The 18,103-nt window shown below is 36.0% G+C and overlaps 1 protein-coding gene across 1 annotated transcript in view; it reads left to right on the top strand.

The window, feature by feature from the left end:
• Positions 1-11,896, top strand: part of pdia5 (protein disulfide isomerase family A, member 5) — a 106,682-nt gene extending 94,786 nt beyond the window's left edge. Inside the window, exons 16-17 of the mRNA XM_073845667.1 lie at positions 7,110-7,244; positions 9,880-11,896. Of these exons, the coding sequence (XP_073701768.1) occupies positions 7,110-7,244; positions 9,880-9,960 (216 nt within the window). The 3' untranslated portion in view covers positions 9,961-11,896. The remainder of the gene's footprint in view (positions 1-7,109; positions 7,245-9,879) is intronic.
• Positions 11,897-18,103: the final 6,207 nt, after the last annotated feature.

Below are 18,103 nucleotides of genomic sequence, written 5' to 3'. Positions count from 1 at the left end.
GACATCATTAGCATATACAGCATCGCCTATATAATTATTTAATATTGTATTAATTTCTACAGAGATGATAATCATATCTATAGGAAGCTTTAAATTATTACTTAACGAAATAAAACAAATTGAAAACAAAAACTCGTTTATGTAATCCGTAAAGATAAATTTCTCTCTCAAGGCGTCCAAAAAGGTATTGTACTCGAGGAGCGGATATAATATTCTTGATACTTCAAACTTCCATGTTCTGTTCTATAAATTTTGAGAATTAAAAAAATCAGGCTCTCATGAAATCTTTGAAATCAATCTTTGTATGGCTAGTTTATTCAGTTATTCAGTATTGTTGTGTTTCCCCTGTTTTATTCGTTTAATATTCAGAAACAAGTGCCTTTTTTTTTTCAAAACATTTTTTAAAAGAAAGAATTCAACCCTCCAAAATTTTGTTTGCCTATGTCACAATATGAGATAAATCCAGCCCTGTAAATGATGCTGATTTTTGTTGCCAAATTGGTTTGGAAGCGTTGTTGAATAAACAAGTAACGTTAAACTGAACTTTTATGCCTGTATGACTGACAATTTTATTGACCACTGAGAAAGCATTGATTTGGTAAGATGATGGTTCATACCATGTAGAAAAATTACATTTTGAAAAATAGCTTAGATGTAGTAAACTACTTTTGCCGTGTTGCTGCTGTAGCTTAGCTTAGCTAAGGAATGGGAAACCACTACAACACTGTTATACGTCATCATACGTTGTCGCTAGTTCTTAATGTTACATCAGAGGACATGCGCCGATGTTTATCACACATTTCAAGATGTTGAAAAAAATGTTGTAGCGTTGCAAAAAGTACAAATGTACGGTGTACGCACTGTTCATTCACATGTACACATATGGCCGTAAGCAAAACAAACAATGCGTTATCACATGCACGGCAAATTGCAAATCTGTGGTGTAGTGGTGCCTTGAGAAGTGGGTAAATGCTTCATTTGTGTACAGCAAATTGCTGGAGTTCGAAAATCAGGAGTTAGGCAAAAAAGTGTGAAAGAGTTAAATTTTTGGAGTTTATTCTTTAACTTTCACAACAGTTTGTGTTACGGGATACTCCCTGGCTGTGTTGTATTTCGGAGTTCATTCATTGGTGTTCAGGGGCACGTTTTAACAATAACGTTACATCAGGAGCGCGCCATGACACGAGCCTGGTTCTGCCACACGATCGACTGATGAAGTTGTCTACTTCGTCATGAGGTAGGTAAAAAACTAACTCCAAAATGTTCTTTATCTTCTGACAGACAGCTGATTATAGCTGTTACGTTAGTGTACTGACGCCAATAACCGCGGCGAACTTTGTGTTGAATGAATCTCCGATGCAAAACATGGCTGTTTTGAGCGGACTTTTTTTCGATGTGAACAAGCTAATATTAGCTTACGTCTTTCTGTTCACCTTATTTTTTTGTAAACGAGTGTTTTGCTGTCAAATTTAAGTTGCGACTCGCTCAAGAAACATTCTGTTAAGCTTCCATAATGTCATGCCGACGAGACGAGGTAATATCTAGCAATGTCAGTAAACTGAAGTGTCTAAGTCTAACTTTACCCTGGCTAAAAACGATCATAGTTTAGCCATGAACGTGTAAAGTAATGCCTGCAATGTTTTGAGTCGTAACGGCTAACGTTACAAATGTTTTAGTAGTGACTCGTGACCTATGAGAGTTCGTGGCTTTCATATTAAACATTTTGCATTTTCAATCACACTAACAGGTTGTTTTAAATTACATGTTTTCTCTTCATTGTCAGGATGTTGACAGAAGTGCTGGATGGAGGGAAGTAGTAGTAAAACTGGACGAAATTTGTTTCTCAGATTTTCTCAATTCAGGTGAGTTATGTGTTTAGTAATCAGTTAATAAAGAGTAAGTGACTGTAATTTTATGATTTATTTTGTAAATAACATGTTGTTGATGTTATTGTGTAGTCCAGCAGAAGTTTTTGAGATAAAACAACACTGAAAAAAGATGACCAGGGCTCAGCTGATGTACTACATGTTTTCTTGCTTTTTGGATGTCAAAGGACTGGTAAGTATTAAATAATACTTCAAAATGTTATTGAAAAAAATATATATTTTTACATTTGTCTGAACGATTATCTTTTCTTAAAAAAAAAAACAATTTCTTTGTGACTGAAGAAAGAAAAGAAAGACATGAACCTCTTGGATGACAAGCGGGTGAGTAAATTATCTGTATTTTTTTGTTCTGGAAGTGGACTCTTCCTTTAATGCCTATTGTTTATAAAGGGATGTTTATCTTGTGTTTCGGTCATGCCAAAGTATTGATGACCATCATCTGGCCACTAAAGAAAACCCTCAGCCATATCATCTTTCCTCAGGGACATCAAAAGCACAGGTTTCCACCTTTTACATCGTCTTGGACTGAGAAGTTTCGCCTTGTCAGTCATGTGAAACCTTGGGTATTGTTGAAGAGCTGTTCAAGTAAAGTAAAGTATCATGATGCTCTGTCCAGCCTGTACATATTTTTTTTTAAAGACAAATGTATATAATAATGATATAGGTAGAACTGAAGTCAAAGAACTGAGAGCAAGGCAGTTGAACAAGCAGTATTCTTATTTAAGCAAAATGTTAAGTTCTGTCCTCTGTGCTCCATCCTTCAGCTTTCAGTTTTGTTTTTATTCAGGCGCCTCAAACTAATTCATGGAATGTATCCTGGTATCACTGTGGAGTTGTTTCTTGTTACTTCATCTGATGTATATCTACCTCTGGTTACACAATACTACTGCACTATTTTATAATTATTCAGGTTTGATTTTATATAATGCAATGATGTGTTTTTGACTATGCTGTATACAATTTTACTAAACATTTCTTGTTGGCACTGCAGACATGTATTAAATGTAAATGTTTTGCTGTTAGATTTTACAGTATTTTATGACAGCAGTTAATTTCAAAGTGTTTACATGCATGGAATTTCAAAATCCAATCTATGTATTTCCTGAAATAAAAGCAGCTAGTTGAGAGTATGGCTTTCAGTGTAGTCATTTCCACATAAAACATATTGTGTTTACCCTAAGAAGTGTTTTTAACACTGGTTAAAGAGTTTAAATTATAATTAACTAAATTTTAGAGTTAAAATTACTCTCCAAATGATTAATATTTTAACTCCAGAAAGTGTTAAAATCTAACTCTGAGAAAGTGTTAAATTCTACTCCATTGAATTTCCTTTTGAACTTTCAATTTGAGCGCATTGGTTTACTGGATCCTTGGACTGAAATGTTTACAGGGGTTCACTGGTTTAAGAAATTTCAGATGGTAAAAATCTGCTTCTTTTTAATTGTAAGGTATTTTTTTTTTTTTTTCATTATTATGTACTGATTTAAATGACTGGGGTGTGGGAAATTCCCTCGCCACATGGCCTTCCATGTTTCTAACTTGCAGTCAAGTGTATATGACATAAAAATATATTTTGTAATATCAATCAGTGCAAACAGTGCTATCTGCTAGCAAACTTTAGCGATTTTTTGCAAACGTTTATTTACAGAACAACACCATAAACACAAACACAAGATTAAAGGTAATATACATATAATGAAAAATTGTCATAAATATCCTTATTAATGGCAAAAATTACCTATATTTATAAGTCTGCTTGCTCGAGTGAGCAGGCATGTTGGAAAATGGAAATTTCTCTTAGCCCTTCGTTTGAAATGAGGTCCCGAAAATTCTTTGTTTGGAGGCCTATCTGGCCCTTCCCCTTCCCCCTACCCTTCCAACCTAACGAGAAATGAGACACCCCTAGCACTTCACCCCCCCCCCGGAGCCAAGCCAGCTCTTCTCACCTTTATTCATAGGTTGGGGGGAAGGTGAAAGGTGAAATGGCAAGTTTAAAAGTGACACGAACGACCCTCATTAACAATTGTGAGGTTAGATGTTTGAAAGGTTGTGAAAAAAATGGAGGCACCAGTGCAATCACTTTTTTTGTGTGAAAATAAATAAATAATTTCTTCATTTTTGCTTATAAAGGTATAGGAGTAATACATCATTCTGACCTGTAACGGGTCCATTTTTATTTTAGTGCACTCACAATAGCCTATAAACAACTCATGCGTTTATAAAATAAAGGAAAACAGAAGATGCGCTTTCTGCCGTCTGTTCTTGAACATCGCTTCACAATGAACAAAAGCTTTAAATTACCACTTTAAAACGAAATAATTCAAATCGAAAATAGAAACGTTCATTATGTAATCTGTAGGCCTAAAGATTTAAAGATATTTCTATATAAAGGCACGTCCAATTTAGAAATGGCGAGAAATTTTTCTATTTATCTCCATTATTGATGAATGTCTAAAATATAAAAGTAAGGAAAAGCCTAAAACAGGGCTGATTATATTTATTTTATAATTCTATTAAAATTATAATGTTATAGAATATACTATAAAATAATTATAATTACAAATTATACTGGCATAGAGTATATGTAAAACTTTAATAATTGTAGCTGCTTATATTTTCAGATTTTATGTTTCTCTGTTCTATATATCTTAAAATTTAGAGGATTTGCTGCAACGCAATTTTGTCCGATATGCAAATTATTTATTAGCCTATTAGTATTTTAATCCATAAAGCAAATGCTTTAAAAACACCTTTAAAAAATACTATTTTTGCATCCAGATGCTTTTAAAGAACTTTTCAATATACATGTTATCTTATATCTTAAATGAACTTGTATCTTAAATGTAAACCATGATTTCGTTGTATTCCCTGTGTAACGAATCTCTTACTTATAGCTACATTTTAGGTGCGTCTGAGCTTTGTTGTTTATGGTTTTTTTAAAAATCAAGAGTTGCGCGCACTCAACAAAACTGACAAGACTCATTTGAACGCTTCTGATAGACATTGCATTCCTAACCCAACAGAATCGTGTGTGGTTCGTTATAACACTGTAAAAACGCCTAAAAAGAATTACGGTGCAGATTATCTGATCTTAATGTAATGCCGCAATTTACATTTTCTATTCATTTTCATTTTATTGTCAACAGACGTAATATATTGATTTTGTTTGGGCAGGGGAATATGTCCAATTTAGTGGCATTTTTTGGCCCCAGGTCAAGCCTTCCCCAGCCTTACACACGCTCCGCCTATGATACTAACTATATATATACCCTTAGAATATATAGCCTATATATACCCACTTAGAATAATTTTCTTCCCGACCCGACACGCTAAATTTAATTCTCATTTCCAGAATCTCACATTTAACCATTTGGAAACAATGTCGAGTATAAAACTTTTTTCGCAGTACATCCATTATATTTCCATGTTCCACTTTTAAGACGTATTACAGCCCTGCATTTTAGTCCGTCAAAGATCAAATGCGGGCTAAAATTATATTTTAGACATTCAGTGGTGATTTAAAAAAAAATTGCAGCGCTGGAGGAACCACGAGACCAGGCTACCATGACGGTCCTGTTAGCAGCATTGAGCGCACGTTCAGCACAGCTTGGAAGGGTTCCTTGTTTAAAGCTTACCACAAAACACTGGCAAAAGTAAATACCATGACTGTCTAATAGTAAGGAGATATTTTAATTATTTATTTAGAAACTACTGTTTTCTGAGTCAGTGATGATGCAGTTAACAGTCCTCATATCCTCGTTGGACGCGCGCCTTTAGAGAGAAATGCATCTCTATGGACTAGCTACATAATAAAAACAGTTTTTGTTTTCTATTTGTTTTTTTCGTTAAGTAGTAATTTAAGTCTTTCTACATATTTATTTATCATGTCTGACAAAAAAATAACGGTTAAATATTTTCCACTGAAAAAAAAATGTAACTGATCGAGCTTGAGCCTTCATGTCCTAAAAATGTGTTTTGCTCTCTCCGCACAAACGATTGGATATGCACCTAATAGCGCATATTTATATCTATTATTATTTATTTCTTTTATTTTACATCTATGGATTTTAGTTTAGCCAATTCGTGATTTGAGAAGGCAAATTGAAAGAGTAGGTCAACTCACTGTCTGCCGCTTGGTCTTTAAGAAACAAAAAGCTTACGTTTAACGAACAAAAATGCTCCAATTTTTTTTTCTAAATTAACTTAATAAAAAGGAAACGAAATTATAAATACTTTGCCGTTACATACAGAATGAATTACCGATTATGGCGCCAGATATTGAAACAACAGACATAAATACTGTCCAAATAGCCCTCTTTGTGCAGGGCTTGGCCACAGAATGTTGTTCCTTGCGCCACCTGGTGGATATTATATGAAGCGCAACAACGTTTTAAAAAAACCTAAAAAAGCCCCTGCAGGCCGCCGCGTGGCGACGCGTGCTGAATTGCAGGCTGCCGCGTGAAAAAAGACGCATTTTTAATGGCCAGATCTGTAAATTCAGGACGTAGGGGTGCAGCGAGCGAAACTGTTCAGTCAGTGCCAAAGCAGCTGTGCTGTTAGATTTCACAGTTACGTTTTCACACATTAAAATATCTACTCTAAAGGGCAAAGAAGTTTGTTTGATTTTAGGTGCTATTGACTGTCAGTTTCAGGATTTTTTTATGTTGCTGTCATTCCTTCTTAATTGTTTTTGCCATATCAGAAGAAGGTTTATATACAAGCCAATGGTCATCAAGAAGATTCAAATGGGCTGCCATGCAGCCTTATGGATTATTGAGCTGTGTTTTACATCTCTGTAAATTAGCTCAGTAGAAACTCAAAGCATTGTTCAGTTCAGTCAACACACTATGCAATATGTATCAATGCAGTTGGGCTGTTTGATTGAAAATGTGTTTCAAATACACAGCTTTCTCTAGAGGAAGTAAATCCTCCCGGGAGCTTGGCACAATGGGTCTCCAAGGGGCTCAGGAGCATAAACAGTGAAACCATGATCAGACAGCATAATTCCTCACCACACACTACCTCCTGCACAAACTCATGCCTTTAACACTGAGGAAAAAAAAGTGTATTTTCCAAAAAGTCCTGATAGATTCAACCACAGCTCTGTATCACATGTCACATTACTATTGCAATACTATTTGATACAAAATACTTAGGAAGTTAGGATATTTGATCTATGACAGAACTGTTTCATGTCACAATAATTGTTTAATTCCTTTTCAGATTGCATATGCTGCTGTGGACTGCACAAAGGGACAAAACCATGAAGTGTGTAAACAGGAGGGAGTTGAGGGCTACCCAACATTCAACTATTACAACTATGGGAAGTTCAGCGAGAAATACAATGGGGAACGAGGGGTAAGTGTTCTTTTATGTTAGTGATTTGTATTTATTACGGTGACCCTATTAAAGATGGTTCACCTAAAAATGATTTACTCACCCTCAAGGCATCCTAGGTGTATATGACTTTCTTCTTTCAGACGAATGCAATTGGAGCTCAATTGGAGCATTTGGCTCCTCCAAGCTTTATAATGGCAGTGAATAGCTGTTGAGCTGTTCCTGAAGTGAATTGATGCGTTTGTGTAAGAAAAATATCCATATTTAAAACTTTATAAACCGTAATCTCAAGTTTCTGCTAACTGTCATATGCGTATACACAAGAGAGTGGTGTTCCAGACCAGCGGATCACGTAGGCATAGTGTAAGCTCCAGTGAGAATGTACTAGTCCCGCGGGAACAAACAGCAAAGGAAGCAAAGTTTCCTCTAATTCATGACCAGTGTTTTGGTCTCTCCTTTGCGCTTCTGCATACGTCACTTTTCACCTAAACTTATGCTATGCCTTCGTCCTAAGTCATTTGCCGGAATGTGTGTACGACAGGTAGTGGAAGCTAGGGATTACGGTTTATAAATTTATTAAGCCCCCAAAGCCATGTGGGGCACTTTTTATGATGGATGGATGAAGTTTATTGGACTTCTATTGGACTATTGAATAATACCACAAATTCACTCCCATTATAAAGCTTGGAAGATCCAGGACATTTTTAAATACAATTCCAACTGTATTCATCTGAAAAAAGAAAATCATATACACCTAGAATGACTTGAGGGTTAGTAAATCATAGGGACATCTCCATTTTTGGGTGAACTATACCTTTAAGACACACATAAAAATGTATGAATGTTATTGCATATGACAGAATATCAAAAGTTCATTCTAAGTTATATAGCTTTATATAAAACAGGGGTCATCAGATTGTGTCCTGGAGGACCGGTTTCCTGCAGAATTTAGTTTCAACCCTAATTAAATACACCTGAACCAGCTACATTTTACCAAGGTCTTACTAGGCATACTAGAAACTTCCAGGTAGGTGTGTTAAGGCAAGTTGGAGCTAAAATCTGCAGGACACCGGCCCTCCAGGACCAAATTTGGTGACCCCTGATCTAAAAGAAAGTGGCGCAGCCACACTTTCAAGCTAAATATTTAATGGGTTTGAAATTATAAGGATTGAATCATGACGATGATGATTCTGGTCAAACTTTGGACTTTGCACTCCATGTAGTTCCAATCATATATATTGTGTATTGTAAAATATATATATACAGTGCATCCAGAAAGTATTCACAGCACTTTATTTTTTCCACATTTTGTTATGTTACAGCCTTATTCCAAAATGGATTAAACTCATTATTTTTCTTCAAATTCCAAGCCCAAAAATAGATGTGCCAAGCTTGTAGCATCATACTTAAAAAGACTTGAGGCTGTAATTGGTGTTGAGCAAAGGCTGTGAATACTTTTACTTTATTTTTTTCGTTTTTTATTAAAAAGAAATTTGCAAAGATTTCAAACTTCTTTCATGTTGTATTGTATGTGGAATTTTAGGAAAATAATGAATTTTGTTTATTTGGAAAAAGGCTGCAACAACAAAATTTGGAAAAAGTGAAGTGCTGTGAATACTTTCCGGATACGCTGTATTTTAACATTAACAATTATTTTGATAGCCATTTTTATGGTAATTGATGGTAGCCAAAGAAAAGTGGTGCTTAACCAGGGGTCCGGGCCCAGTAGGGGGCGTCAGCAAACTGTAGGGTGGCTTAAAAGTATTTTAACTAATAAATTATTATTAACATTTAAAAATACTAAAATAATCTAATGGTAATCTAAAATAACATTTAAAAAAAGATTGGTTAATTCAGTTAATATATGAACACTCCTAGTTTCTAAAAACAACCAGCTTTTTTATAATTATTGGTGGCCAAAAAGATTGAGAACAACTGACTTACATCACCCTGTTCATCATATCATATCCTGAATTCTAAGCAATTTCAAATGCTGATCTGGTGTGCCTGCACCTTTATTGGAAACTGTCTATAGTTATTGTGATAAACTACAGTACACCTGGGATGAGTAAAAAAAAAAAATAACATAGTCAAATATAATTTACTTGCAAATGCAGGCACAGTAGGGGGCGTCAGCAAACTGTAGGGTGGCTTAACAGTATTTTACCTAATAAATTATTATTCACATTTAAAAAATATAAAATAATCTAATGGTAATCTAAAATAAAATAAAAATTTAAAATATTGATTAATTCAGTTAATATATGAACACTCCTAGTTTCTAAAAACAACCAGCCTTTTTATAATTATGGCGGGCCAAAAAGATTGATAACAACTGACTTACATCACCCTGTTCATCATATCATATCCTGAATTCTAAGTATTTTCAAATGCTGATCTGGTGTGCCTGCACCTTTATTGGAAACTGTCTATAGTTATTGTTCTAAACTACAGTACACCTGGGATGAGAAAAAATAATAACAGTCAAATATAATTTATTTGCAAATGCCACCTGCTTTATTTTGTCTTGGTTAATCTAATACAATGACATTCATATATTTGACACAAGTGTCCAAATCATTTTTGGAGCCACTGTGGTGAGTTATGAGTTGAACTGTTTTAATTTCTCACTGTGTACACTATCTGCCCTTTACAGGAAGCTGGCTTCACTGGTTTCATGAGAAATCTCAGGGGCCGAGACCAAGAGAAAGTGGGCAAGCGGAAGGAGGAGCTCTAATAGTGGGAGCATGGTTCCTAAAAAGGGGAGGAGCCTATCATTGCACTGTGACTTGGGCAGGGACATCCCAGCACTGATGCCACAGACTTGAAACCTCAGCTAAAAAGGCTATTTTTTATACAGCTGTGCCCTTATGTTTGTAATACCAATGTACAACCATCTGACCACTTCAGAATAGTTTTGTTTCGTTTTGTTTTGTTTTAATTTCCTCAGACATTTTGTGAAATTGTTTCCAAATACTGTGACTTCAGTTACTGAAATCCACACCTGAAATCTATGCAACACTGGGCCCTCACTCGCCAGGGTCGCATATGTGTGATTGATGGCTGGTGGTTAACGGGGAAAACCAGTATCGCCAGGATACATTGCAGTCACTCCCATTCCAATGTGGAGGAGTAATAATGTGTACAATCGTATCTGCAAATATTTTTGTAAAAAAAAAAAAAGAAAAAAAAGAAAAAAGGAAAAAATGCTGTATGACACCATGGTTTTGGGAGTAAAAAAATGGAGAAAGTTGTTGTAGCTGAACTTTGTGGCCTTAAATGTTTGAATAACTGTCGTCCAAATATTTTACTATTTTCAAGAAATACAGTACTAGGGCCAAAATACAAAAGCAAATACAAGGACATGTATTCAAGCAAGTAGTTTTTTCCTCATGTTTTATTGTCAGTTGTGACAGAATAAAATAATGTAACAAAACTGGAAATGCCAAAAAGAAAAAAAAGATTCCAAATTAATTCTGGAAGTTTAATCCACAACAATTTCTGGGGCCCTCACATTCCATTGTAAATGAATGTTTCTGCTTATTTTTAAAGTCTTGTCTGGTTTAAATGTCTCGTCTGGTTATGTAGATTATGACTCCCTGCTTCTGATTCACGTTGCTATTGTAGATCTATAATACACATGGACATTTCCTCATCTAAGCATGGGAATGGTACAATAGGTGATGATGGGAACAATGTCTTCATTTATGCAGGAGCGAGATGGCTTGCTTTAAGGCAAGTTGAGTGATGCTCATTTAACACGTCTCACTGCTTTAAACAGTGTAGTGCCAGAGGATCTGTTTCACTCGCTCTCTGCCAGATGTTGGCACTTTTAGTGATACCACCACCCTTACCAGTATCTCTGTGGCGACTCCACTATTGTATGTGTGGAAAACTCCCTGCTCTAGGCAGTATACATATTTAATGGTCTTGTAGCTGAACTTTTGTTGTATAATTCAGAAGGTTGGTTCGTTTCATTATGAATAAGGTTCTCAGGGATAGCGAAACACAATTGAAGAGCACTATCGCTCATCGTAATTTGCAATCCAGATGGGTGTTCTCTATTCACGTCGCAGAATTATGAATTGTTTACAAGTGTCTTCGGGAGATGGAACACGGGCAGAAATCATTGAACAGGAATTTAGTTTACATTTCCTTGCCAAATTTGTGGCAAGAAGTACTGAATAAAACATGAGCCAAGGAACGCTGATGCATAGATGTCAATTATATGCAAGATAATGGCTTCAAGTTCAAAATACTGTGTTGTGAGGTTAAAGCCGGATCACATGCTGAATTTGTGTCATGTAGCTAGTTCTTGTTTAGGTGAAGGGTACAGATAGCTTGCTAGAACATGTTCAATAATGGTCCAAAATGACACATGTATTGGATTGCACAGGTTTGTCTCACTACGTGCAACTGCTGTCAAGACATGGTTCATTTGTGCATTGACATTCACATCAATATTTGGATGGTCGGGGGACTTCACCTGGTTCCTTTGAGTTATTCTTTTGTAGAAAGGTCTGCTTTGTCTTATCCCAAAGGTCTGTGGAATGTGGGAGCTACCACAATGCCAAGAAGTCACTGTCGCCTTTATTTTTTTGTGCCCAGCCATATGTACAGTTTTGCTGCATTGATGAACACAATGCAAAATAAAAGGCATACATTTCCAAGAACCATTGTCAAAATGATTTAAATAACATTGTGAACGTTACTGTTTTGGTAATGAACATACTACTTCTACAATGCAAGAATGTAAAATTATTTTTTTTCTTCAAGACAGGATTCATTACTACTTTTTCCCATTGGATTGTGGTGAAAAAATCTATAGACTTACATTTAAAATATATCAGAATAATATATAATAGAGATCTTACAATTGAGACTTGGGTGGACTCTTTTGACTTTTGACACAACAACATGCAAAAAAACTAACAGAAACAGAAAATATTAATAGCCACATTGCAACACTTTGGCACCATACCAATGTTTTATAATGTTTTGCACAGACAAACGCAAAAAAAAAAAAAAAAAAATACAGCTGCAAGCAGCAATTACTGGGGGTTAAAGCACTTTAAGGCCTTTAAGCGCGTGTAAAAAGGAGTTATGTTTTATTTAGCAAGCATGTAACCACTAAGATCATAGATGGATAAGACCATTTACAGTCAATACAGGCAATTTACTAAAGAGATATGTGTTTTTTTTAAAAGCTTTTTACCAGATATAGCACCACTTATGAGCTGATCTGGTCTGAGGAAAGGTTTTTCAAAATAAGAAGATCAATCGTACGATGGGTATATTTAGTGTATGCGTGAATATATAAAGATTTGTGTAATTTGAGATCATGTACTACAGAAATATAGTGTTTTTTTTTTATAGAAATAGAGACTTTTTTTAACTGTTATAGAGCCACCTATGGTCCGATCTCTATCAAACTGTGCATTCTTGTTTAGAATCATGTGTTGCACGTGTTCACCTAGTTTTGTGAAGTTTTGAGTTTTGGTTTAGGATATATAGGCTTTTGGGAATATTTGGAAACACCCCTTTTCTAAATGACTCTGTTACATCTACCCAAAGGGTAAAGTAAATTTTTTTTGATAATCATTGACCTAGAGTCCAGAGAATTGTGCTGCAGTGGATTTTTTTTGAAGACTGAGCAAAAAAGTAGTTTGCTAGTAGGGTTAGGATTGATTTGCAAAAGTAGTTTTTTTTTTTTTTTTACATATTCTTAACATATTCATATTCATATTACATATTCATATTTCTTTTAAATTTCTCACAGACCTTTAAGGCCATGCGTCAAACAGGCCCACTAAGTTTCGTTCTCCATTAACCTTGTCTAATAGGTCCTCAAACTTAATCGGCCATTTTTTTGAGAAACGCAAGCGTTCTTACAGACACTTGTGGCACAGTGTGACAAAGACACTGCATACCAAGAAAAAAAATCATTCCGTTCAAAAGTTACAGCCATTTTCGTAAAAGTGGCCCTAGCCCTTTCGGAAGTTTTGGCATCCCTTTGTGATGGTGAGTTGAGAGCTTTTCTCTTTTTTTTTTTTTTTTTTTATAATTATTTATATTTACACTACAGATAATCTTCCTGCACTGGTTCGGTTTGGATCGGATGAAAAACCTAGGATCAGTTAACAAAAGTAGGTTTTTCAAAAGACCCAAAATAAAATTTTGTCATAAGCCATGGATTCCAATGATATAAGAAACTTGCGATTAACAGTTTAGGATTATTTCATGTTTTTGATCACTGTAGCGCTCCCGTCAGGCCGATTGGGGTGAGCCTTGGTGACGTTGTAGACAGTGTGAGTACTACTATTCCTCCAAGTTTCAAGTCTGTATGACTTACGGTTTAGTCTGCCTGAATAGATTTAGGTGGAGATTGCTGATCATTTGCCATTCTAACAATTACAATAGGGTTTGAACCCCTGAAAAAAATCTGTACAATTTTTAAGAAAGATTTGTCAACTTTTGCTGTTGTTCATAAACACCAAAGGACAAATGCGGCCTAGTTTGCAGACACTTTATTTGTTTTCTGTTTGAACACATATGCACATATGCTTATTAGATAGCAACTTTTATCATACTATATGAAAATTCGTCAGGTTAATGAAGCCAAGAGTGGAGAAGAATAAGACATTTAACAAAAAGCCTGTTATTTTGGAGTTATTTTTTGTTTGTCTTTTCGAGACGATAACGGTAAATATGTCACTACTTTTGAAAAGAAGGAGAAAATTAGTCTTCCCCTGCTGTCATTTAGCACCTATGCTGTCAGGAGGGCTACAACAGAGTACAACAAATAAATTGCCTGATGAAACTCAGAAAACAAGCACAACTGTGCTGTTCTTGAGTAATTTCTTATCAAACTTTTCTGTCAGGTGTTTCTGTTTAGGAAAGTCTTCCTGGACTAATTCTGTCATGATCTCAGACGAGCCGAGCCCTTTGCCATCAAACTGCACAGGAACCCTTGTAAGAGGCATGAGCTGTTTGCCAGATTGGAAACTCAAGGGATGAGTCACTTTTGGACATTTAAACGGCTGCCCGTGGAGAAACACCTGCTGGTGAAATGCATGTGTTGTCAAGTGCAATATGTGACTGTTTAATGGTTTGGAGAGAGGGATGTTTCCATCAAAATTACATGGAGGAAGCTTACTGAGGGTGCAGGCAATTACTTTTGCCTGGATGCACCCCTACATGTCAGAACCAGGGGTGAAAGGAGGACAAGAAAATGCCAGCATGAATGGAAATTAAGAAATAGAAGATAAATACACATGATGCTCTAGGTAATACACAGTACATATACGTTTTCTGTACAATTGGGTGATGCCAAAAGTTAGTAAAGCGTATCCCATCTCACTGACCTTAAACAGGATATGGCGAGGAGCTGTCACAATCCAGACATGGCCTGTCAGCCGCCTTTCTTTATCACCAGGAAATTGTTTGCCAGTCCAGACTGAATGCAGGCCAATAATTTGTATCTGTCAAATATAAGCACATAGCAACTTCATAACGCTGGCATAAAACTGTTTGCTATTGAAATGTTTTCCTATTCTCAGAAAGAGAAGCAGCCTTTCAAAATCTACCTGAAAAACGAATGAGCTGATAATAGAAACAATGCAAAACAAAACAATATAATGCAAGCAGCTTAAATGCATTTAAGCACATACGAAAAAAGACATTTCATATTATTAAGCAAGCCTGTAACCACCTAAATCAATTATTTAAAAAAAGTGTTTTTGCCAAATACAGGTAATTTGCCATAGAAATGTTTTTTTTTTTAAACATTTGTGACTGTTATAAGTCCAACTGTGCAGCGTTGCCAAGTCTGCAGTTTTTCCTTCATACTGTTGCTGTGGTTTGTTTTTTATGTCCACGGGTTGAAGCGTCCCCAATAACGTAATATTTATCCCCTGAAATGCTAAATGTACCAGAGAAACCCTACCACAAAAAGTGTATTTTACCACCTGGAATGCGATTTTTACAAGGACACCACCCTCGAAACGCTAGTTTTGAGTAGCATTTTGCCGTGTTTTGTTGTGAAAACCTGGCAACCCTGCAAATGTGGTCCGATCTCCCTAAAACTTTGTATGCTTGTTTAAAATCACATGTCGCATGTGCTCACCCAGTTTTGTTAAGTTTTGAGTTTTCATTTAGGATTTATAGGCTTTTGGCCTTTTCTAAAAGGCCCCTAATAGATTTTCAAAAGGTAAATTTCATTTTGTTTTTAATTATTAACCTAGAGAGTCCAGAGAATTGTACTGCAGTGTTTTTTTTTTTCAGATTAAGCGAAAAACCTAGAACTAGTTTGCAGAATTTGTCTATAGTGTGATACAAATATCGGATTTCTCACAGACCCTTAGGGCCGTTAGTCAAACAGGCCCACTAAGTTTAATTCCGATCGACTGCCGTTAACCTTGTCTAATAGGTGCTCAAAGTTCATCAGCCTATGGTGGACATGTTTTTTGAGATACAGAAATGTTCTTATAGCCACTTTTGACACTTTAGATCAAGACCGTGCGTACCGATTTTCATGTTGATAGAACAAACAGTTATGACGCCTTTTATTTTTGCCCCTCTTGTAGCACCACCAAATGGCTAAGCTCCGCAACTTTTTTTGTGCGACCTTGGATTCAGTTCTTGAATATGCGTTGTTAGTTGGGCGAAGATCTCTCATTCCTTTCAAAAGTTATAGCCATTTTAGTAAAGGCATCCCTGCCCCTTACGAATGTTTTGGCATCCCTTTGCGACGGTAAGTCGAAAGTTTGACTATTTTCTGATAATTATTGATATTCACTCTCCAGAGAATCTTACTGCACTGGTTTGGTTCCGATCAGACAAAAACCTAGGACTAGTTCGCAAAAGTAGCATATTCAAAAAATGCTAAATACCAAAAAATTTTGGTGACAGACGAATCTGATTGGCCGACATAAGACACTTGAGCCTGTGATGAATGGTTTAGGAGAGGGGTCTTCAACCCAGCTGGAGACCCACTCTCCTGAAAAGTTTTATTCCAACCTGCTTCAGCACACCTGCCTGCAATTTTCAAGCAGTCTTAAGAAGCTTGATTGGCTGCTTCAGGTGTGTTTGATTAGGGTTGTAGATAAATTCTTCAGGATAGTGGGTCCTCGGAAACAGTTGAATACCTCTGGTTTAGGAGTTATGGGCGATTTCATACTTTTGATTGATTTGACATTGTAGATGGTATACTGTAAGTACTACCATCCCTCCAAGTTTCAAGTCTCTACGACTTACGGTTTGGTCTGCCTGATCAGTTGGCCATTCTAACAATTACAGTAGGGTTTCAGCGCTACATGCTTGAACTCCTAATTAAATGTAAAATATAATGATATATAAAACTATAACAATACATGGGTTACTGAGGTCATCTTAGATTAACTGTCGCAGAACACAAGAAAAACACGAGATTCAAGAAAAAAATGTTATGCTGTTAAGTTTGAGCAAAGTAAGTTAAGTTTACTATTGTTATTTGTTTTCTTCCCAATACAGATGAACTTTAGTTATAATATTGCAGCTACTTTGTCAATTTTCGCTCTACCAATGAATATAGTTCCATACAAAGACACAACGAATCAACACTCGTCTTGCTCGTATTTCCTTCCTGAAAGAATCAGTGTTTGAAAGAATCATTTGAGTAAATGATTCAAGGTTCATTCACTCGTTTCATTCCTGAATGATTAATTGAACTTAATGAATGACTCTCTCATAAACAGTTACTGGTCGGCACCTACTGGCACAACTACAGTATGTAACATGCAGGGTTGCTGACAAATCTTCATCATTAATACACAGACAGTGTTTGGACGACAAATCACAGATCAATACAAGATGTACATTTATAACCTTCCCATAATTTCTTTTTTTTGACTGTGAATCTACAGCCTTATTATATATTATTTTGTTAATATTCAACAGTGCAAATTGGCTTTCCAGTTACGTTTCCCTGATGTCGGGCATATTGTTTCACATAGTGAAATTTTCAGTTAGTTTAACACAGTCCTTTCAGCTTGTGGCGAGAAAATGAATAGCCCGTGGAAATATTCAATAATTCAAGTCACTGGGACAGATCTCTCAGTAACAGAAGTCAATGGCATAAATACGCCCCCATTATCTTTACTGGAGGAATAAAGATTTTTCTCCATTCTCGCTCTGAAAGCAATAATCAAAATGATGTGCACCACTTGCCAAGAAATCCATATAAACTCATTCTCCTCTTGTTTCACAGATGTGGCAGTAAATGTAAAAAAAAAAAAAAAAAGCATATGTTTTCTCAGCAGGAACAGCAGCAGAATAAGAAAATGACATTTTTGAGCTTTAATTAGGTTTTTATGAAAAAAGCCACCCAAAGGCTATGAGTTAGCATCCCTCGAAATGCATAATAATTCTGCTGTTGTTTTTAATCATCCATAAAATTGATATTACTACCGGATCAGTCATTACAGGGGTGCTTTAGGGATGAATGAGCATTTGGCAGGAGGCAGCGTTTCCTAAAGTGATGTCTATATCCGCTTTACCCAACCCACTGAGGTTGATCTTTTACTCTTCCATATGTTGCTGCAGTATTTTCAGCCCACTCTACCACTCCACATCCTGTCAGTATGAATGACAACATCTTCACTTGACACCCTGACACTCCTGCACTAAATACATAGCTTTAGACTGCCAGCTATTCATCAAGCTGTCCATGTCGAGAACATCAATCTTCAATGCATGGCTCACACTGCATGCTGTGAAGTAGATGTTTCCAGGAGGTCACTTTAGGCTGAAGAGCTCTCGGCTTCATCCTTGTATAGACATTGAATTCAGATGAGTGAGTAATGAATGCATTTGAATGATTCACATTGAAGATCATGGGTTTG

This window comes from Garra rufa, chromosome 8 (assembly GCF_049309525.1).
Source record: "Garra rufa chromosome 8, GarRuf1.0, whole genome shotgun sequence".
Lineage (NCBI taxonomy): Eukaryota > Metazoa > Chordata > Actinopteri > Cypriniformes > Cyprinidae > Garra > Garra rufa.
Note: the sequence above shows the minus strand (reverse complement) of the source record. Positions and strands in the feature narration are given on the sequence as shown.